General features: G+C 43.4%; 1 protein-coding gene across 1 annotated transcript; it reads left to right on the forward strand.

Moving 5' to 3' along the window:
* Positions 1-21,095: 21,095 nt before the first annotated feature.
* Positions 21,096-22,058, forward strand: LOC138794071 (olfactory receptor 1500-like). The gene has a single exon (XM_069972837.1). It carries the CDS (start codon positions 21,096-21,098, stop codon positions 22,056-22,058), a length of 963 nt encoding a protein of 320 aa, XP_069828938.1.
* The last annotated feature ends 1,819 nt before the right edge of the window (positions 22,059-23,877 follow it).

Below are 23,877 nucleotides of genomic sequence, written 5' to 3' on the forward strand. Positions count from 1 at the left end.
TGATTGCCTTCCAACAAACTTTCTTACAGAAAAACAAGCAGATACATTACTGTTCATGCATCTGTTTTTATCCACAAATACGTGGATTCGGACACATATTCCAACTTTCCGTTTCGAGTTCACTCATCCCTAGAAAGAAGGATGAAGATTATCCACACTTTAAAGGAAATCATTCAGAAAGAGTCATTTGGTTAATCCAAGTAAGGACTCTTTATACATGGGCAGATTTTCTTTCTATAACATACCCCATGTCAAAGACCATTAATTCTTTATTTGGGTTTTTTGGGCAAATTTTATATTTAAATATGTAAACAGCACAATGTGTCAAATTGTAACTCAGTAATTCGGGCGTTTTATTGCTTTAATGTTATACATTTTGATGTGTTGTATGGCTGCATGTCTTGTCCCGAATGTAGGTCGAATGACCCTGACTGAGTCGCTGATCCGCTGTGGAACCACAGGCAGCAGGAAAACGGCTGGAAGCACAGGCAGAAACACAGAGAGATGGGGCCACATGCTAAGGGAGGCATGTAGAGGCTCCAACAGGGAACGTCAGGACAGGTGCTTTATTTATAGGGGCAGGTGATTGGTTCATGAACCAATTAGGGATGCACTGGTCCCTTTAAATCTCAGAGCAGCGGCATGCACGTGCAGACAGTGAGGACACCGGGGAAAGCGGGCAGGAGCACAGACATGTGAGGCCCCCTGTGGGGCTAAAGAAACAGAGGCCCTAGACCCCTGCACATGGGGAACGGCGTCCACTGATCACTGTGAGCGGGGGCAGTGGCAGCGGCCCAGAGAATGGAACACCGCCACAGCCGTAATAGTACCCCCCCCCCTCCTTGACCTCCTTCTTTTTCTTGCCTACAAGTAGTTCTTAATAAAATCACAATACAGGATATTGGCTTCAGGTTCCCATGATCTTTCTTTTGGACCAAAACCCATCCAGTCGACCAAAAACCACCATCTCCCCCTAACGGTCTTCATGGCCAGAATGTCCTTGACAGTAAAGATGTCAGTTGATTCTGCTTGAGGAGGAAGAGAGAAAGGCGCGCTGGAAAAACTGTTAAGAATTACTGGCTTTAGGAGGTAAGGCATGGAGTTGTTCAGGATCCGCATAGTGGGAGGTAACGGTAGCTTATAGGCGACTGGGTTGTTGCGCCCCAGTACTGTGAAAGGTCCAAGGAACCGAGGGCCCAACTTGTAACTTGGAATCTTCAACCGTACGTACTTGGCCGATAACCAGACTTTATCACCTGGAGCGAAAGTTATGGCAGGCTTCCTCTTCTTGTCCGTTTATACCTTCATCCGAGCAGTTGCATGTACTAGGGTGCATCTGTTCCCAGATGGACTTTAAGTCTTTTACCAAATCATCCACAGCTGGTACTGTACCTCAGAGGATGTGGATAGAGGTAGCAGAGGAATAGGATGTCTACCATAGACAATGAAGAATGGCAACTTGCTGGTGGAGCTGGAGTCCAGGTGGTTGTAGGAGAATTTCGCCCAGGGAAGCAGCCTAGACCAGTGGTCCTGGCGAGCTGATACAAAATGACAGAGAGAGTTCTCCAGAACCTGGTTGACCCTTTCTACTTGCCCATTGGTCTTAGGGTGATAGGCCGAAGTCCAACTTTACCTGGAGCTGGGAACAAAGAGTGCGCCAAAATCGGGAAACAAACTGAGTTCCCCTGTCTGAAACAATATGTTGAGGCAGGCAGTGCAAACCCAGTTGTTTTCAGATGGGAAGTACTGTTCTGGGCACAGGTCGTGCAAGAATCCACAAAGTCCTTCACGTCCCTGAAAAGACTCGGCCACTAGTAATGACAGGAAATTAACTGCCTGATTTAAAGGGCTTCAGGGTGCCCAGCAATAAGGGAAGAATGACCCCACTTCAGTACCCTCCTGTGAAGTGCAGGACATACATAGGTCTTGCCAGGAGGAGTGCTCTGCAAAATAGAGGTGGCCACAAGAACCAAGCGCTCAGGTGGAATGATGTGACAAAATGTGTCTTCTTGCCCCAAGACGTTAGATGCCCTTAAAAAAGCGCCGGCTTTTATGTTCTTATCCGCCGGACAGAAATTGATGACAAAGTTCAACCTTGAGAAGAAGAGCGACAACTTGGCTTGTCTGGGATTAAGACGCTGCACTGTCTGAAGGTACAGAAGGTTCTTGCAATCTGTATAGATGGTGACTGAATGATTAGCTCCCAACAAGAAATGACGCCATTCTTCCAGAGCCAGCTTAATGGCCAAAAGCTCTTGATCTCCAATGGTGTAGTTGCTCTTTGCTGAGGAGAAAGTCTTGGAAAAGAAGCTGCAGTTCCTACTCTTTCCCGAGGAGTCCTTCTGGCAAAGTACAGCCCTAGCACCGACCGAGGAAGCGTCCACCTCCATGAATAATGGTCTGGCTGAATCCAGACGCGACAGGACAGGTGCAGAAGCAAAAGCTGATTTTAACTTAGAAAAGGCTTGCTCAGCTTCAGTGGACCATCGCCTGGGATCAGCGCCTTTCATGGTAAGGGCCACAATTGGCGCAACCGAGGTGGAAAAATGGGAAATAAACTGCCGATAATAATTTAAAAATCCCAAGAACCTTTGTATTGCTTAAAGTCCAAAGGGGCATGGCTACTGAAGTACTACAGAGAGCTTCGCCGGATCCATCTGCAGGCTGTGTTTGGAAACAATATTACCAAGGAATGGAAGGCTGGATTGATGGAATAAAGACTTTTCCAATTTGGCTAACAGGCGGTTGGCCCTTAACCATTACAGACCTTGGTGTATTTGTCCCACATGGGTCTGCAGATAAGGGGAATAGATCAGGATATGTTCTAAGTACACGAAGGAGGCTGAATTTGAGGAGTCTTTAGACAGCGGTTGAGGCAATCTGGACCCCAATGCAAGATGTCCCTGGTCTTCCAAACTAGGTTGGGAGCATAGAACTGCAACCAAGGTAAACCCTGCAAGATGGCCAACGAAGAGGCCAACGGTCCAATCTGATACCGAACAACATCACTCAGGGACTCGCTTGTGACAGAAGAAATAATCAGGGGTTTGGCAAGTGGGACCACTAGTATTCGCCATTCCTTCACCAGGGATGCAGCGATAAAGCTTTCTGATGAGCCGGAGTCAGGAAAGCTGAGAACTGGAACCGGTGACCAGATGGAGTGATGATGGAAGGACAATCGTGGAGAGGAAGCATACACACCTAAAGAGCCCTCTCCAACTGGCCCTAGGAGCAAGGGTTTTCTGACTGCTGCGGACGCTGAAGACAGACCTGACAGAAATGAATGGAGCCGCAACAATAGAGTCAGATTCAAGTGACGTGTTCTCTCCTCAGGAGTCAGAAGCACTCTCTCCACCTGCATAGGCTCTTCTGAAACTGGGGACTCGGGGGAACGGAACGGCCTCTGAAAAGACGGAGCCAGACGGAATGTATGGTGAGGACAAAGTAGTAGGCGTTCTTGCCGAAGTTCCTCCTCCTGCTAGGAGAACCGAACGTCTATCCGGGTGGCCAGATGAATCAGGTCATTTAGGGAGGTTGGGAGGTATTGGCTTGCTAATACGATCTGCACACGGCTAGAAAGGCGCATCTTGAAGGTGTTCCAGTCAAGTTCGCCAGCGTGCAGAACTGAATGGCGTCATCGCCCACAGATGAGTTCCCCTATCGCAAACTGAGGAGGGCAGTCTCTGCAGAAGACGCTCGGGCTGGCTCCTAATACACACACCAGAACTCAAAGAGGAAAGCCTGGAGATTAGCAGTAATCGGATCATCCTCATTCCACAGCGGCGTTGCCCAGGCCAGGGCCTTTACTTTCAAGAGGCTGTTGACGAATGTCACCTTGAAATACTTAGTGGGGAACTGGTTGGACAGGAGCTCAATGTGCATAGCGCACTGGGCAACAAAAACTCTGCCCAACTTAGGGTCGCCACCACACATTGATGTTGGTGAAGTCGCTGGAGGAGCCTGATGCACGTTGCTGTAAGGCAGAAGACAATTGCTGGATCTGATGGGACTGTTGGTGGATCTGCTAAGACTGCTGGGCGACTCCTCTAGCGATCTCACAGACGTCAGGCACCACGTCGGGATCCAACGCCAAGGAACAACGGGCAGGAACTCGGAGAGCTGAGACCACATGCTAAGGGAAGCATGCAGAGGCTCCAACAGAGAATGTGAGGACAGGTGCTTTATTTATAGGGGCAGGTGACTGGTGCACTAACCAATTAGGGACCCACTGTCCCTTTACATCTTGGAGGTGTGGCACAGACATGGAGAGCCAGGGAGAGTGAGCAGGGGCACGGACATGTGAGGCGCCCTGCGGGGCTCAAGAAACAGCAATGCTGGACCCCTGCACATGGGGACTGGCGTCCTCTGATGGCTAGGAGCAGGGAAAGCGGCAGTGGCCCAGAGAACGGACCACCGCCGCAGCCGTGACAGACCCAAACTATCTGGTTCCAAGATGGCGGCTTTCAAAGTGTGCACCGTGTTGGACACCATACTACAGAGATTTGCCTTTTCCCCTTCGCAACATGCCACACACTGGATGATGTAATTAACCCCAGCCCTCCCTTTTTAAGGTGTCTTCATACTTTTGAAGCACCCTAAATACGTCCCTATACTTGATCTTCTTCAACCAAAATTGTCCTCTTCTCTTAGTTCCATCACTGGATGTGATCTTTAGGGTCTTACAGGCTAGGACTCCATGGTACAGTCATTTTGGTACGTTCTTACCTACAATTATGGTATCACTGTTAATGTACTGTAAGTAGAGATGTACAGAACGGGTATTAGGACTTCCGCCAAAACATCCATTAAAACAAGGATCCAGAATAACTACTACTTAGAATTAGCTTGGTTAAGGAAGAATTGCAATTTCTTATTTATGGTGCTACTAGCCCTACAGAGACACAAATTTCCTGTTTCGTCCCATATGTTTTATATTGTACTACTGCTCGTGTCACTGCAGCTACTGACAATGCTAAATTTCTGTGCATTCTGCTTACCAAGACTTTTTTTTATTTTGCTGTTTCCTATATATCAATCAAGGAAGAAAAATAAATTAATAAAAAGTTAAACATTTGAATACTGACATAAATATTGTGAGTGATAAAAACCTCCTTGGCCCAAACCCATTACAATTATTAATAGTATTTGTTATTTCTGTAATGTAATTCCTATTGTTACAATGTGTTATTATTGCTGATATCACATCACAAAACTCCCAGGATATCTCCCTAATTTACTCTCTGCTGTTCATTAGTAAAGACATCAAAGTCATTACTGATCTCATTAGTTACAGTCAGCGCTTTATGTTTGATCCACTGGGCAGAAGTCTCTGATGGCTCCGGCTGCTCTTCTGTCTTATCTAACTCGCTACCACGATTGTAGTTCTATATAAAAGTCTGCTGATCAGTAAATGTTGCTGTAGATGAGGTCCACAGGGCTATCTCTAACATTGCAGTGTAAATCTACATGAACCTGAGAAAAGTCTTCAACAATGGACAATGTGTCCATGACCTTCAATATTCAAGACTTTGTTCTTTTAGGACTCAAGGAGATGGAGCAGCTGAGATATTTCTACTCTGTGGTCGCCCTTCTTATATATCTCAGCACAATATCCTTATGCACATTAATTGACTATGTTGTATGGACAGATGAATCTCTCCATGAACCTATGTACATCTTCATATGTGGCCTGATGGGAAACCTTATCATTGCCAGCTCAGCAGTTCTCCCCAAGTTGGCCATAGACTTGCTCTCCGGATGTACCACCATCCCTCTGTCTGGATGTCTGATCCAAGCATTCTGTCTTCAGAGTAGTGCTATGGTAGAATTACTAACTTTTACCATCATGGCATATGACAGGTACTTGGCTGTTGGCTTTCCATTGAGATACCACTCTCTGATGACCAGTAAGATGGCCCTACAGTCCTTGGCTACCATCTGGTCGGTAAATTTAATAATTGTGTTGGTAGTTGTCCTGTTGGTGTTCAGGTTAACACTATGTGGTAATATCATCAATGGTGTGTTGTGTGAAACCATGTCCCTTACCCATTTGTCTTGTGGTAGCCCAGTCATCAGTTACCCTTATGGGACCATTTATACTGTTCTATGCTACATAGGATCCCCAATGATTGTGATCTACTGCTACATACGGACATTTCTTGTCTGCCTGAGGATCTCTATGGAAGCCTCCCAGAAAGCCATCCATACACTGGTGACCCACATAATCACGTACTTTACTTTTATGGCATCTACTTTATTTCTTATTGTCAGGTATAACTTAAATGGTGGTTCCATATCTATTGTAACACACACAGTGATCTCAATAGGCTGTTTATTGAGTCCCGTTACCTTAAACCCTGTGATCTATGGGATAAGGACAGAAGCTTTAAGGATAAAGATGATTAAGACTTTGAAGGAAAAGATTCATCATGAGACATTGGGTAAATACAAGTAATTAATACTAAATTAATTTTGTTAAAAAAAAAGAAAAGAAAAGAAAAAAATTCAATAAGTAGCAATATTTTGTTATTTCAGAAATTTTTCATTTTTGCTACTTATTATAAACTCATAAACAATTTAGGTGTCTGGGAAATGTACAAATATTGTAAACAATTTTAAAGTTTACTTGGATGTGTTTATTGTTGTGTTTTTGTTCATTTAAGACACAGGTGACAAGAACATGAAACAGATGTTGGGAGTGAAGGACAGATCAGAGTCAAACATAACCCAAACAGAGATGGAGATACCAGGTGGAGGGTGGTTAGCAGAGGAAAGAAATAGAAGTTCAGTTTTAGCAAGATTGAGTTTTAGGAATAGAGAGGCCATACTGTTAGTAATGACAGACAGACAGTGACTGGTGTTCTGTAGAAGTGCAGGGGTGATATCACGGGAGGAGGTATAGAGCTGGGTATCATCAGCATAGAGATGGTACTAAAAACCAAACTTGCTGATGATTCATCCAATGGTTAAGTGTAAAGTGAGAAAAGGAGAGGACCCAGGACTGATCCCTGGGGAACCCCGACTGTAAGGGGAAGAAAAGATGAGGGAGATCCAGCAAATGATACGCTAAAGAGCGGTCAGAGAGATAGGAGGAAAACCAGGAAAGAGCGGAGTCCTTGAGGCCGATAGAGTGGAGCATGGAGAGGAGGAGCTGGTGGTCTACAGTGTCAAAAGCTGCGGACAGATCCAGGAGAATGAGCAGAGAATGGAAGCCTTTAGATATGGCAGTGAGGAGATCATTAGAGACTTTAGTAAGGGCAGTTTCTATATAACGGAGAGGACGGAAACCAGACTAAAGGGGTCAAGAAGAGAGAAATTGGATTAGGCAGGACTAGACCAGGTGTTCAAAGAGCATAGAGATAAAAGGGTGTTTGAAAATCTAGGAAAGATGCCAGAGGATAGGAAGAGGTTGAAGATTTTAGTCAGCTAAGTAATTAGAGCTGGAGAGAGAGAGAGTGGACAAGGTGTGAGGGAATAGGGTCACTAGGGCAGGTGGTGGGGCAAGAGGAGGAGAGGAGTCTGGAGACATGTTCTTTTTTTCACTGGTTCAAAGGCTGAGAGGGATGAGGAGGAAATGTGAGAGGAAATAGGATCAACACTACCTGGGGGCTGGGAGATAATCTCTTGACAGATGGTATCTATTTTGTCCTTGAAGTAGTAGAATAGGTCTTCTGCACAAAGGTTAGTGATGGGTGTTTGAAATTTGGATTTAAGGAGAGAATTGAGGGTATCAAAGAGGGGTTTTGGTTTATGGGAAAGAGAAGAAATCAGAGTGGTAAAGTAGGATTGCCTAACAGAGTGAATGGCAGAGTAGTAGCTTCTAAGCACAAACTTATGATGTTGAAGGTCTGCTGTTGTCTTGGATTTCCTACACAGGCGCTCAGCACACCTAAAGCACTGTCTAAGGAAATGAGTTCTAGATGTGTGCCAGGGTTGTGGCCATTTGTGTTGGACTGTTCGGGGTATGGGGGGTGCAAGCTTGTCCACAGGGTGTTGTGGTATTGTTTGACAGCCAGATTAGGACAGGAGAGGGAAGAGATAGGGGGCAGTGATGACTATACAATGTTTTAGAATTGTTAGGTCTCGATGGCACGTAGGTTCCTGTATGTGAGTTATGTCAGGGTGTCAAGGGGACAATGAGAATTTGTGAAGGAGAGGAGGTTGTGGTCTGAGAGCTCAGTGGTATAGTTAGTAAAGTGGGAAACTGGGCAAAGTCTGGAGAAGACCAGGTCCAGGGTATTCCCACCCTTATGGGTTGGTGAGTTAGAATGCTGAGGCCGGGGGAGAATGTTAGAGAAAAAAGCTGAGTGGCTAATGGGTAGATTGGGTTGTTAATGGGGATGTTAAAGTCGCCCATGATTAGAGCAGGAATATCTGACGATAGGAAGTAAGGAAGGCAGGTAGAGAAGTGGTCAAGAAACCTACGAGGTGAGCCAGGAGGGCGATAGATGACTGTGAGTCTCAGGAAAAATGGGCAGAAAAGTTGTATGGTGTGAATATCAAAAAGATGAAAATGAGAGGGAGGGCACGGGGGGTCATTGACCTGGAAAGAGCAGTCTGGGGAGAGAAGAAGTACACCCACTCCTCCACCATGCTTGTTCTCAGGTCTAGGGATAGGAGAAAGGTGGAAGCCACCATAGGTCAGAGCAGAGGGTGAGGCTGTGTCCGATTATCATAGCCATGTTTCCGTGAGAGCCAGCAGGTTGAGCGATATAGTATTAAACATATCATGAGATTCAGTAAATTTGTTACAGACAGACCAGGAAGTGGAAAGAGGATAGGATCTGGCAAGCAGGGAATGCTGACAAGGTTATGAGGGTTTCTATAGGTGGAAGGTAAAAAGAAGTTGTTAGTGAAAGAGGGAGGTCCAGGGTTAGGAGAAATGTTTCCCGCTGCAAGAAGTAGGAGAATTGTAAGAGATGGTAAATGATTTAGCGACTTATGAGGGCGTTTTTTGAGCTGCACCTTGCAGAGTAAAAGGTGATGGGGGTTCAGGAAGGCAAAGAGTTAATGTGAACAGCACATAGGTGAAGAAAGGAGAGGGGGGCTGATGTGGAGTCCACAGGGTGGATGGGTGGGTGTAGGTATGTAGCCATAAGACTAGCAGGTATAAAGAGATACACAACATGATGCAGGTAGTAAAGAATGAAGTGCTAAGTAGGTCCATGGAATGCATGTGCTGTAGTCACATGTTTTTCTCAGATGTTTTATTTGGTTTCATTCTGGTTTAATTGAGGTCTAATTCTAAAGTGGTCACTTAAGATGTCACTTTAGATGGACCTTGAGATGGAGTATTCAAAAGACCAGTGGTCAAAAGACCTGTGTTCTCACTAATATAGTCATGATATGGTATCATTTTTTTCTAAAAGTGTTCCTTAAAGTAATGAGTTCTTAGAATTACATGTTCAATAAACATCTAATTTAGTAAGTTAGCTTAGGTTGTGTTCCCACATTCACAGTTTTCTTGTTTTTCATTGTTTACATAATTAGAGCGTTATTTTTCTCTGCAATTTTACCTAAATTGTCTGGGCTTTTTATAAGTGCTTAGCTTTACCAGGCTTCATCATGTGAGCAGCATTACCAGGCTTTATCACAGGTGTTTTAGTTGCAATAAATGATATGATATCGTACATCCTGGTAGTGCTGATCAAATGATGAAGCCTGGTAATGCTGATCACATGGCAAAACCCCAATAGTCAATGATAAACAAAATTGCAGAGGCCATATGAACAATGAAGCTTTAATTATTTAAAGGGAATCTTTCAGCACCTGGGGCCTACCTGAGGTGTTGACAGTGTACTGTAGCCTTTTGGTAATTTGTAGGACTTTATTTTTTTCTCATTTTTGTATAATTTTTAAGGCTATGTTCACATACTGTTGAAATTGAGTGGATGGCCGCCATTTAATGGTATATAATGGCCATTATTTCAAAACTAGGGCCATTGTTTAAAATAACGGCAGTTATTTGCAATGAAATGGTGGGTTAACTGCTGGCAGGTCCATGCTCTGCAAACTACAGCGCACTGTCAGCAGGTAGGGCCTGGGAGCTGACAGATTTCTTAAAAAAATATATATATATAACAAAACTAAAAATGTCTGAACACTGTCTTAAATGTTCTCCTTAAAATATTTATTGGCGTTTTTGGGAAACTATACCTGTGGATCTAAAAAAAGAAAACAGGTTTAGTCTATAACGAAAGATAATTAGTAGAGATAAGCGAGAAGTTAAATATTTTAAAATTCTATTAAAATAGACCGCAGTGTTCAACTATTTGATTGAATATTGAACCTCAATAAAAGTCAATGGGAGAAAAGTGCTTGTTTATTGAAAACCTAAATTTGACGACTTAGAGGTCACCAAGTCTTCAATGACTTCTCAAACATTGCATGGACAGAAAGCCAAATTTGAAGCCAAAGAAAAATTTTCATACATTTTCATTTAAATTACTTTGCCACCACAGATGGCAGAGGCAAGGGGGAAATCAAACAGCATAAACCGCTAACTGTCATTGTTTGTATGTGGTCAGACACAACCTGGCACTTCCAAACGACCTTCAATACACGTAAAGGGGTGTGGGTCTCATGGGAACCCTCCAAAAATGGAGTTTGAGGCCTTTGAGGTGAGCTCTCCAAAGTGGAGTTTGAGGTCCTGTAGATGAGCTCTCTAAAAATGTATTTTGTGGTCCTTAACCCTTAGGGGACACATGCTGCATAGAGCACCCGGGATTGTGGCAGTTCAGAGTGGGGTCACCGCGCGACCCCCCCTCTGAACTCCCCTAGTGGCACCAAGACATACAGTATCATCCTGGTGCAGCTAGGGGTTAAGATGAGCCCTCCAAAAATGGAGTTAGAGGCCCTTGAGGTGAGCCCTCCAAAGATGGAGTTTGATGCCATTCAGGTGAGCCCTCCAAAATGGGTTTAAGGCCCTTTAGATAAACTTTCCAAAAATTGGGTTTTAGGCCCTTTAGATGCACCTCAAAGACATAGCGGGACAATTGTAGTCATGTTTCCAGCTTAGAGATCCAATAGACCCATAAGGCATGCATCATCACAAGGACACAAGGAGCCCCCCTGTCCTTGTGATGTTGAATACCTTATGTGTATATTTTTTATATTATGTGTATTATTTTTGGTTGTATTAACCACTTAAGCTGTGTTACATGGTTTGAGCACTTGCACTTTAAGGCTGGGTTCAAACTACGTATATTTCAGTCAGTATTGTGGTCCTCACATTGCAACCAAAACCAGGAGTGGATTAAAAACACAGAAAGGCTCTGTCCACACAATGTTGAAATTGAGTGGATGGCCGCCATATAACAGTAAATAATCACTGCCATTATTTCAATATAACAGCCGTTGTTTTAAAATAACAGCAAATATTTGCCATTAAATGGCGGCCATCCACTCAATTTCAACATTGTGTGAACAGATCCTTTCTGTGTTTTTTATCCACTCCTGGTTTTGGTTGCAATACTGACTGATATATACTGACTGAAATATACATATACTGACTGAAATATACGTAGTGTGAACATAGCCTAACTGTATACTTATTGATTTTTATTCCATGTGTAGGGGGGAACATTGTATAATGGCAACATCACTACACTAGATATATTCATTTGGGGGTGTCTTGAGATCCCATTTTTTGCATTTGTGTGGTCATAAGTAGTGTTGATCTAACTGTTCGAGAAAAGTTGGGTTAGAGTCGAACATCTCGATTTTCTACAAACAAACATTTTACTGTCCGTTCGAGTTCACGTTCGAGCGCCTTTTTTGCCAGCCAATCAGTGTGGAGCAGAAACGTCATTGCTGAGGTGTAGGGGTCTCATTGGCTAAAATCACATGACGATCTCATATAAAAGTCACTGTGCTGCATTCTGGGCGCCATTTTCTCCTCATTCAGTGTGCTGTACGGACGGCTATGTCAGTGTAACATCGTCTGCCTTCACGCTGCCTTTTCGATTAGTCACTGTCCTGCGTTTTGGACGCCATAGTCTCCTCACTCACTTTTTCTGTACAGACAGCTATCTCACAGATAGGTAGTGAGATTAGTGATATCACAGAGATAGGCATTTAGATTAGAGAGATTAGTGGGGTGTTTATCAAGGTTACACTAGCATATGTGCAACAAGCATTTTTCTGTCCATAGACACCATTGCAGCCACAACAATACTTAGCTTTGGGATTGCAGGCTGCATATTGGGTTTGCCAATTTATACATAATGCCTAAAAGTGTTTTTTGGTCTGCTCACATCTGTTATACATTAATTAAATGAACATCTCATTTGTGTACGTGCTGTAGTTATTACAGCTGTATTCCTATAAGCTGAAAAAGGTCCTTTGTCCGTCAGGAAAAATACAAAATAGTAGACCTCTGTTATGCAGTGATTAAACCTACATTTCATTTGTGTATGTGCATTTGTTTAGTTATTACAGCTGTATTCCTATAAGCTGAAAAAGGTCCTCTGTCCGTCAGGAAAATACGAAATAGTAGACATCTGTTATGTGGTGATTAAACGTACATCTCATTTGTGTACATGCATTTGTTCAGTGATTACAGAGGTATTCCTAGAACCTGAATCTGCTATACCTAGTAATTAATCATACATTTGATTTGTGTACGTGGATTTATCGAGAGTGGGTAGATCTGTTGATTTTTCTTTTTTTTTTGTATCTTCTAAGATTTTACATCTATCTTGTGAACATGGTGAGAACAAGAGGTAGTAGGCGAGCAGTATAAGGTGTAGGAAGGGGAGATGGAGGTAGTGCACAAGGCACTGCTTCCAGTGCTCCGGCCAACAGACAAGCGAGAACATTGTCAGTAGCAGGACCATCAGGCCTGTCCTCTTTTGCTAGGTTTCCTGTGCGCCTTATTAATGAACAGCATTGTCAATCTGTTCTTCAGTGGTTATCATACCCTAAATCAAGTGCTTTGACCTCCTCTTCCTCTTAGTCACGGCCACAAATGTCATTATCATCATCGTCAGTCCAACTGGAAACAAACATGGGTAGAATGTCCCTACCCAAGATACAGGCCACTGAAAATAATCCACATTCTGAAGAGCTCTTTGACCACACAATGCAATTGGGGTCATAAGGCGGTTCAAAAGGTAAAAGAGGATGATTTAGTCTGCTCTGATGCCCAATTGCTGATGCCTTGAGAGGAGAATCAGGATGCTGGTCTGTCATCAAAAATACCGAGCAGTCAACAATGCCTTAAAGTGCCTGTGCAAAAGAAGAGCCCATGGAGCCTCATCAAAGAGTCTCGAAACACAGGACTAGCCAGATATCCCTCCTGGCTAGTCCTGTGTTTCGAGACTCTTTGATAAGGCTCCACAGCTTCTTCTTTTGGATATTCATGTTTCCCAGGGGGAAATGCACCTAGGAATTAACTGCTTTGAGTGCTTTCACTCGGCGATCTGTTTCTCTTATGGCTCTATTAGGCATTGCTCCCACCTAGCCAGAATCCTGCTCCACACTGATGATGGGCAACACCCCAGAACAGCTGTATGTGGATGGTTACCTGGCCTTGGTTTTTCCCTTGTCATTACATTGACTTATAGGGCCACTTAATATATTGGTTTTGGTGGTTTCCTTACAGGAGCCACCCCTTGGCTGGGTCCTTCTCGGAGGGATATCTGGCTAGTCCTGTGTTTTGAGACCCTTTGATGAGGCTCCACGGGCTCTTCTTTTGCATATTCATGTTTCCCAGGGGGAAATGCACCTAGGACTTCACTGCTTTGAGCACTTTCACTAGCAGCTGGCAGTGTTATCATTTGGCTGGTCTCCCTGAGATCAGCGATCTGTTTCTCTTATGAAAGTGTCTGTGGCTTCTAGCCCGCAGTTTGAGGATGTAGACTGTCAGATAGAGGAAGTCACTTGTAGTGAAAATGATGATGATGGTGATGATGATGATGATGACATCCAACGTGGTCTTTGGAGCGACAGCTGCCAAGGGCATCATCAGTGAAGGATGAGGAGGATAAGGTAGTTACAGTGCTCCGACCTAAGAAAGGGAGAGGGTGGTCACACAAGTCCGCTGATATTAATGCGCCAGCCGTGGTCAGTGGTGGCAGAGGGGAGACCAGTACTAGGTTTTCGCCGTCTAAGAGGTCCCGAATGAGGTGATATGTCGTATTTGCCGGCAACGCATCAGTAGAGGAAAAAATGTAAAGTACCACGAGCATGAACAGGCACATGCAGGGAAAGCATGAATTGCTATGGAATAGTCGCTCAGAGAAAAAAGGCCACACGGGTCCTGGGCTTGCAACTACCATCACATCTACTGCCTCCTCGTAAACTTCCAAGCCAAAGTGGCCCTCTTCTGCCGCTGCAGCACGACCAAGCACCACCTTCACTCCAAGATCCTGTCGTCCGCTCCCCACCGCTACCAACACGGCTGACACCTTCGCCTACCATCAGTAAGCCATACACACCATACAGCTGCCAGTCCAGTAGCCAGTCTTCTGTGTACCAGGGGGAGCATAAGAAATGCTTTCACCCCAAACATCCCAAAGCCAAAGAACTTAATGTCGGCTTTGCCGGGCTGTTGGCTTTGGAAATGTTGCCTTTCCGCCTGATGGACACAGATGTCTTTCGCCACATTCTGGCCCTGGCATGTCCCCAGTAGGGATGGTCCGAACCTGCCGAGGTTTGGGTTCGTATGAACCCGAACTCTCGGCAGCAGATTCCCGCTGTCTGCCCGCTCCGTGGAGCGGGCGGATACAGCGGGAGTAACGCCTGGAAAACTGGGATACAGCCTATGGCTCTGGCTGTATCCCAGTTTTCCAGGCGGTCCTCCCGCTGGATCTGCCTGCTCCACGGAGCGGGAATCATTACCGAGGGTTCGGGTTCGTTCGTTCGGGTACGAACCCGAACCGAACTCGGTTCGGACCATCCCTAGTCCCCAGTATCGGATACCTAGCAGGCATTTTTTTTTAAAGAAAAGCTGTCCCTGCCCTGGCCCAGCACGTTGCAGAAAATATCTCAAGAGCATTGGCTGCATCTGTGTCCACCAAGATCCATCTAACTTCAGACACATGGACCAGTAAGCACGGTCAAGGTTGTTACATATCCCTGCTCACTGGTAGCATCACGTGCTAAGAGAAACCAGGTGGTTCTTAAATTAATTTGTCTTGGATACCGTCAGCACACAGGTCAAGAGCTGTGGAGGGCTCTGCGCAACCAGACCAACCACTGGCTGGGTGCTTAGAACCTGGCACCAGGTAAGGTGGTGTGCGACAATGGGAGCAATCTCCTTGCTGCCCTTTAGATTGGCAGACTTATGCATGTGCCTTGTATGGCACATGTCATGAACCTGGTTGTGCAGAAATTTCTTAAGTGCTATCCTGGTGTTGACCCTCTCCTGAAAAACACTCAAGTTCTTAGCTCCCTGGAGACAGGTGAAAGATCTGTGCACCATCCTTGCCAGTTTTAAAGAGGCCACCAGAATGGTCAGTCGAGACAATGCCCTTATCAGCATCACCATTCTGGTGATATTTTTACTGGAACAATCATTTGGCACTCTGCTGCAGCAGGTATCAGCAGTGATGGAGGAGGGGGAGGAGGAGGAAGAGGAGGAGGCAGACACGGAACCTTACTCACCGGAAGATGTAGAGAACCCAACTGTTACACAGTTGTATAGGTCTCCTTTAGGCACAGGTTCTTGGTCGAGGGCAGTTGCAGGCCGGCAGTACAGATCCCACGGTAGAGCGCATGAGGCTAGCCAGGCCTCTGGTGACGGTCAGGAGGAAGAAGTGGAGGAGGATGAGGAGGCAGGGGTGGACATCACCGGTACTGATTCCCCTTCACTGGTAAGAGGTTGGCACAGATTACAGGGGGAGGAGGAGGAGGAAGAGGATGAAGATCCTGTAAGTGCCCCTCGACCCCGAGGGGACATTACTTTCAACATGATCCACACATCAAGGCAATAAAAATGAACAGCGATTACTGCGTGGCAACCCTCCTTCATCCACGTTACAAGACCAAAGTGAGTAATTTCCTTCCACACACAGAAATTGATAGTAGAATGCAGAATTTTGAGACAGTGCTCAATGACCAACTCAAAACATCTTTTCGGTCTTCACATTCTAATATCACGGCGGAACAGCATCAGCAACGAGGCAGAAGTAGAATCAGAAGTAGCCGCAGCAGCAGGTAGTGTGGCATAACCCTACTGAGTGACATTTGGCAATCAATTTTTACCACCTCACCAATGCTGGCAAGGCAGGGCAGCATTATCACACACAGACCGCCTTAAGACCATGGTCCATGACTATCTGCGCCTTAACATCGATGTTTTTGGACTTGGTCTTGACCCATTAAACTTCTGGGTGTCCAAACTGGATGAATGGCCTGAGCTTGCTAGACACGCCATAGAAATGTTATCTTGCCCAGCAGCCAGTGTTATCTCGGAACGCACATTCAGTACAGCTGGGGGGTGATAAATGACAAACGTATCCGTCTATCCACTGACAATGTGGATCGTTTGAGATTTATAAAAGTGAATCAAGCATGGATCTCTGACCATTTTGCTGCCCCGGTTGCCGATGTCAATGACTGGTAAACTGTAGCATGTCTTCTTGCAAATGTGAAATACACATTTCCACTACACTACATCTCACGTCTGTAGTTCCTATGTCTGCTGCTTCTAAAAATTGGATTCTACTGCTGCCCACAGCTAGTGTTACAGCTGAATGTATTTTTAAAAAATATACCTGTATTAGCTTAATGCACACTGCATACACCTCATTCTCCTTGTCCTCTTTGTAGGCCTCCAAATGGTTATTTTTTAAATGCCTCCATCTCACCTGCCATATTCTTCTACCTAATTTAGTTGAACCGCAACCTCTGTGTTCCCCGCTGGTCTCTTCTTGCTGCCACCAATGGTACCAATTTTTCATGAGTGGGTAAAAAGCCCATTTTTGTCAGTCTGCATTGCAGAATAATTTTTCTTTCAATTAATCTGAACATCTGTTAGATTAATCAATCTTTGGAACAGAGGAGTTGGTGGTCAATTTTTTCCTGAGTGGCTAAAAAGCCCATTTTCGTCACTTTACATAGCTGAATAAATCTTTGAAAAATCAATCTCAACATCTGTTAGATGAATCAATCTTTGGTACAGTGAAGTTGGTGGTCAAATTTTTCCTGAGTGGGTACCGAGCCCATTTTGGTCAGTTAAAAAAAAAAAATCAATCTCTTCATCTGTTAGATGTATCAATGTTTCGTACAGAGGAGTTGGTGGTTAAATTTATCCTGAGTGGGTACAGAGCCTATTTTTGACAGTGTACATTGCAGAACGTTTTTTTTTTAAATAGTCTCTTCATCATATCGATGTTTCGTACAGAGGAGTTCCCAAGTATTTTTCTCCCGTAGACTATAATGGGTTTCGATATTTGTTCGAATATACAAATATCGGGAGCTATTCAACTTGAATTTCGTATTATCGAATATTTCACTATTCGCTCATCTCTAGCAGTATTTTATCCCCCTTTTTTTTCCTTTCATTCTTAAAGCCAAATTGCAGGCTATAAGTTGTCCCATGTTTCCAGTTTACTTTTCTGTATTATAATTACAGTTTCTCTTACTACATATAGGTGTCAAAATTAACCCGAACATCCCCCATTGTCTTTAATGGGGTTCAAGTTCAAGTCGAACTTCGAACCAAACTTAACTACTGTTCGAGGTTCGACTCTAACACGGACATTTTACTGTTAGATCATCACTAGTAACTACAAGTAAAAGTCAGAAATAGCTCCAGGAAACTTTGGATTACTTTATTGGTTAAAGATGGGAGCTTTTTCAGGGTCCTGTACAACACACACAGTGTACTAGAAAGTTATCATGGTGCCACCTTCACCTGGTGTCCAAAGCAGCAGCTTATTCATAAATAAAGTACAGAAAAGGACAGATCATGCATTGCTGACATACTATGAAGAATCACTGCTTGCCAGTGAGTTTGGGCATACACATCAGTAATACAGAGGTTTTTTTTTTTTTTTTTTTTAAATAATTGCTGACTGTTTTTGGTGAGAACTTCCAACCATTGACAAATAACAGAGTGTATTTGGAATTGATTGTTAAGTTTGGTTTTGAGTTACAATGGTCCATGAAAAACCATTGCGTGTGGAAGAGATTGTAACCTGAGGTGCAAAATGCTCTCCTTTCACGACGGAAAAATGAGCTTTTTTATAACTTAGTATAAATAGGTAACGTTGTAGAAATAGAAGAAAACCAATGTGGTTAACTACAGCTGTCAAGGGTGCAAAAAATGGTTTTAAAAATCAAGCGTACCAACTACTAAAACAAAAAGTTAGGGAGAAACATTGAACAATTAAAGGCAGAAGAATATATTGTGTAAAAAACAAATAAAAGTAAGAAGAATCCCACAATGTTCTTCATTATATAAATAATAAGAGACTTATTAATGTTGGTCCCCATAAAAATAATTTGGGTGTTATGGTGGAGGGGGATGAGGAAAAGGCAAATCTACTTAATACTTTGTATTTAGTTATGTTTATATTTAAACATTTAATACAAGAAATGCAGGGCAATCAACTCAGCCATTTTTACATCTTATTCTGATGGTTTCAGAGAGCGACTTTTGTTTCAGTAGTGACCGTGTTCCCCCCCCCCCCCCCGATCCAGATGGACGAGGCAGAGGTAGATCCAATGGACCTACTGCTTACTCCTGACTTGCAGAGATGGGTCTGCAGATGGTAGCTGCAGCCATTATTGTAGGTTTCTTCCAGGCACTGTGGTGGTGGCATTCCATGAGCTGACGCATAGAAGTAGTACCTGAACCCAAAACCCGACCCACTTTATGGTCATAGCATCATGGTTTTGCCACCACCATACTGCTGATCGCAGTTGGTGGTTCTTCGTAGCATGTGCACTGCTAGTCTATTGTTAGGTCCTGCCTTTGGGGTACCCTTCGAGTGCCTGGGCTTTCCTTAACCCTACTCTGCCAACTAGCTAATGACGTACCCCTTGGTGTACCCTGGGCCTTCCTGAATGCTAATCTTCCAAATAGCTGATGGTGTACCCCTTAGTGTACCCTTTTGCCTTTGGAACCCCAAGTTGTGATTGATACCTGATTCTGGCTTGGTGAAAAAAAAAACATTCTTCGTCCCCTGATTCCATGTGGGGTCGGTCTGTTACATCATCATATAACATCATCATGGGAAGCCGATGGTTCAAGTTCGAACGAACTTGAAAAATCCAGATGTTCGATCATCTCTACTCCTCAGCACAGATGATCCCACTGTTTTAGAAAACTTTTTTAGGCCTTTCTATCCCTGCCTGAATCAGCATCCTTTCCCTAAAGTGAACAGAGGTCTGAATCTGTGGATATTTTCACCTCCTCCTTCTGTCTCACTGATGTTCTGACAGCCACCAACTCCTTAGCACGGAGAAGACCACGGTTGTGACCTGAAAAGGGCAGTTGGTAAAGTTTTTTGGTCTACCTAACTCTCAATGCCTGCAGCACCAACCTCTCCCTACAATAACCAGCTGCACAAGGGCGACGGGATGCTTGACCAGCATTATTATACACCAGGGTCACATGTTCCCCCTGACCAATCACTTTGGATTGCCAAGGTCAACGGTGACACATAGAAGTTTGCTGATTGCCTGTCATCAAACTTTCTTGCAGAACAACAAACAGATACATTACTGTTCGTTCATCTGTTCATATCCACGAATAGGTGGATTTGGGCACATGTTCCATCTTTTACAGTTTGAATTCACTTATTCCTTGAAAGAAGCTTTAAAGATGAAGATTATTGACAGTTTAAAGGAAATCATTCAGAGAGAGACATTTGGTTAAAGGCCAAGTAAGGCTGGACAGATTTTCCTTCTATAACATGCCCCATGTCAAAGACCATTCATTCTTAATTTTGGTTGTTTGGCCAAAATTAACAATCTGGTTCCAAGATGGCAGATTCTAAAGTGGTCATCGTGTTGGACACCATACCTCAAAGATTTGCCCCTTCCCCTTAGCAACATGCCACACACTAGATGATGTTACCAACCACAGCCTTCCTTTTTCAGGTGTCTCCATACTTTCCTGAATAAGCCCCTATACTTGATCTTCTTCACGCAACATTGTCCTCTTCTCTGAATTCCATCACTGGATGTGATCCTCAGGGTCCTACAGGCCGGGGCTCCATGGTACAGTCCTTTTGGTATGTTCGTACCTGCATTCATGGTATGACTAGTAGTGTTAGTAGACATGCACAGAACAGGTATTGGGACCTCTGCCACACAAATCCATTAATACAAGGAACCAGGATAATTACAACTTAGATTCAACTTATTTTTGATGTTAGTATGGGGTTAAAGAAGAAGTCTAGGGTCTTATTTGTGGCGCTTCTATCTTCTACTCGCAAGTGAGTGGGACTTAAGGGGCTACCTTTCAGGGTGGTGTGGTGCTCTCCCCATAATGGAGGCACCCAATGGCAACAGGCTCGAGATATCTGGCTATCCCGTGTTTCTAGCCCCACACAGTCACATTTCCTGTCTCGTCCTTCTTGGTCCATATTGCACTACAGCTGGTGTCACTGCAGCTACTCAAATAATCCATATTGCTACATTTATGTACATTCTAGTTACTAAGATTATTTGTTGTTGTTGCTGTTTTCTATATATGAATCCAGAAAAAATAAACTAATAAATAATAAGCAAACATTTTTAATTTTGATATAAAATATTGGCCCAGCAAACCCATACATGTACTACACTTTCTATTCCATTTTATTCAATATAATTGGTATTGATATAATATAATTCCTAATGTCACAATGTGTTATCATTGCTACTTACTGACATCACAAAACTCCCAAGATATCTCCCTAATTTACTCCACGCTGTTCATTAGTAAAGAGAGCAGTAAAGTCATTAATGATCTTCTTAGAATCTGGAGTGTAATTCCGCTGGGCCGAAGTCCCTGACGGCTCCGGCTGCTCATCTGTCATATCTAATTCCCTACCGCCAATATAGTTCTATATAAAAGTCATGTAGATGAGGACCATAGGGCTATTTCTAGCACTGTAATGTAAATCTACTGTACATGAACCTGAGCAAAGTCTTCAACGATGGACAATGTGTCCGTGATTTTAAATATTCAAGAATTTATTCTTTTAGGATTTAAGGAGATGAAGCAGCTGAGATATTTCTACTCTGTAGTCGGCCTTCTAATATATCTCAGCACAATATCCTTATGTACATTAATTGTGTTTGTTGTATGGGCAGAACAATCTCTCCATGAACCTATGTACATCTTCATATGTGGCCTGATGGGAAACCTTAACATTGCCAGCTCAGTGGTTCTCCCCAAGTTGGCCATAGACTTGCTCTCCGGATGTACCACCATCTCCCTCTCTGGATGTCTGACCCAATCTTTCTGTCTTCAGAGTAGTGCTTTGGTAGAATTACTAATTTTTACCATCATGTCGTATGATCGATACCTGGCTGTTGGTTTTCCATTGAGATACCACTCTCTGATGACCAATAGGAAGGCTCTACAGTCCTTGGCTATCATCTGGTCCGTGAATTTAACAATTGTGTTGCTGGTTGTCCTGTTGGTGGCCAGGTTAACACTATGTGGTAATAGCATCAATGGTGTGATGTGTGAAACCATGTCTCTTACCAGGTTGTCTTGTGGCAGCGCAGTCAACAATGACCCCTATGGGACCATTTATACCGTGCTGTTCTACATAGGATCCCCAATGATTGTAATTTACTGCTATGTACGGACATTTCTTGTCTGCCTGAAGATATCTATGGAAGCCTCCCAGAAAGCCATCCATACACTGGTGACCCATATAATCACGTACTTTACTTTCATGGCAACTACTTTATTTCTCATTCTCAGGTATAAGTTAAATGGTGGTTCCATATCTATTGTAACACACACAGTAATCTCAGTAGGCTGCCTATTGGTTCCCGTCACCCTAAATCCTCTGATCTATGGGATAAGGACAGAAGCTTTAAGGATGAAGATGATTAAGACTTTGAAGGAAATTATTAAACAGGAGACATTGGGTAAATACAAGTAATTAATACTAAATCAGTAAGACATGTGTATTTTCTTTCAAAAGATTAAAAAAAAAATCAATAAGTATCAATAGTTTGTTGTTTCAGAACTTTGTAACTTTTGCTACTGACTATAAACTCATAAATAAAGGCAAATTTAGGTATCTTGGAAATGTACAAATAATGTAAGAAATTGTAAAATATACCTGGATGTGTTTGTCCTTGTTGTTGTTGTGTTTTTGTTCTTTTTTTGTCACAATAATTAAGAAGTTAAATTTTGTATAAGTTCTATGCTGTGTTGTACCCAGTGCAGGGACGGAGGGAGAGGAGCATGACACAGGAATTACCAGAAATCACCAGAAGGGTCCAGAGAGGAACTCTGTGTCAAGCTTTGTCTCCTAAGACTCTACAATACATATAACACCAGGTATCATGTTTTGTAAAAGTATTGAGTTCTTTTGTATCACATGTTCTATGAATAACATATTTATAGGTAAAAAAAAAAATGTCGTGCCGCGCTAAGTACTGTATACCTTAAAACAAAATCGTTATAATCAGTGCATTATAGAGCCAGTGCGAAGTATTAAACCGGACCGCTCACCGTTAGTGTGCGTATGGACTGGCTTGGATCTGTAGTCCTCCACGTTCGTAAACCTGTGTAGCTTTCTAATTGGTACTAAGGCTGTCCTGTTAACGTCGGCAGGTCGTCGATCACTGCGTTCTTACAGATCTTTGCCACAAAGTCCATTCCACGAAGTTTTTCCACAAATAGGGCGCCCTCCCCAGCCGCCGGTGGCGCGTGGAGCCCTAGATACGGGAATCCTGAATGAGAATCCTTCTGTGATGTCACAGATACTACGGGTCGCTACGTGAGGCAAGATACTTCCTCGACGCGTTTCAAAGGATACGTCCTTCTTTCTCAAGAGCTCTTTTGTGGAAAGAGCTATTTGTGCAAAAACTTAGTGGAAAGGACTTTGTGGCAAAGATCTGTAAGAATGCAGTGATCGGCAACCTTCCGACCTTAACAGGACAGCCTTAGTACCAATTAGAAAGCTACACAGGTTTACGAACGTGGAGGACTACAGATCCAAGACAGTCCATACGCACACTAGCGGTGAGCGGTCCGGTTTAATACTTCGCACTGGCTCTATAATGCACTGATTATAATGATTTTGTTTTAAGGTATACATTACTTAGCGCGGCACGGCATTTTTTTACCTATATTTATTTGTATATCTTAAGTGGAGGCAGTAACCACTAGCTGTAGCTCGCAGCAGTACACACGCTAATATTAGTGTTTATATCAGGAGCGCGATTTGTTTTTACCTTTTTCATAAGAATAACATATTTAGTTGTTTGGCTCATGCTATGTTCACACAAGCACAGTTTTGTTACTTTTCATTGTTTACATAATTAGAACAATCATTGACTATGTTTCTCTGCAATTTTGCCTAAATTGATTGTCTGGGCTTTTTATGTGCTTGGCATTACCAGGCTACATCATGTGCTCAGCATTACCTGGCTTCATCATGATATCAGTATTACCAGGCTTCATCATAATATCAGCATTACCAGGCTTCATCATGTGCTCAGCATTACCAGGCTTCATCTTGTGATCAGCATTAACAGGCTTCATCTTGTGATCAGCATTAACAGGCTTCACCATGTGATCAGCATTACCAGGCTACATCATGTGATCAGCATTAACAGGCTTCATCATGTGATCAGCATTACCAGGCTTCATCATGTGATCAGCATTACCAGGCTTCATCATGTGATAAGCATTACCAGGCTTCATCACAGGTGTTTTAGTTTGAATACATTATCTAATAAAGCCTGGTA

The sequence above is a fragment of the Dendropsophus ebraccatus genome, chromosome 5 (assembly GCF_027789765.1).
Source record: "Dendropsophus ebraccatus isolate aDenEbr1 chromosome 5, aDenEbr1.pat, whole genome shotgun sequence".
NCBI lineage: Eukaryota > Metazoa > Chordata > Amphibia > Anura > Hylidae > Dendropsophus > Dendropsophus ebraccatus.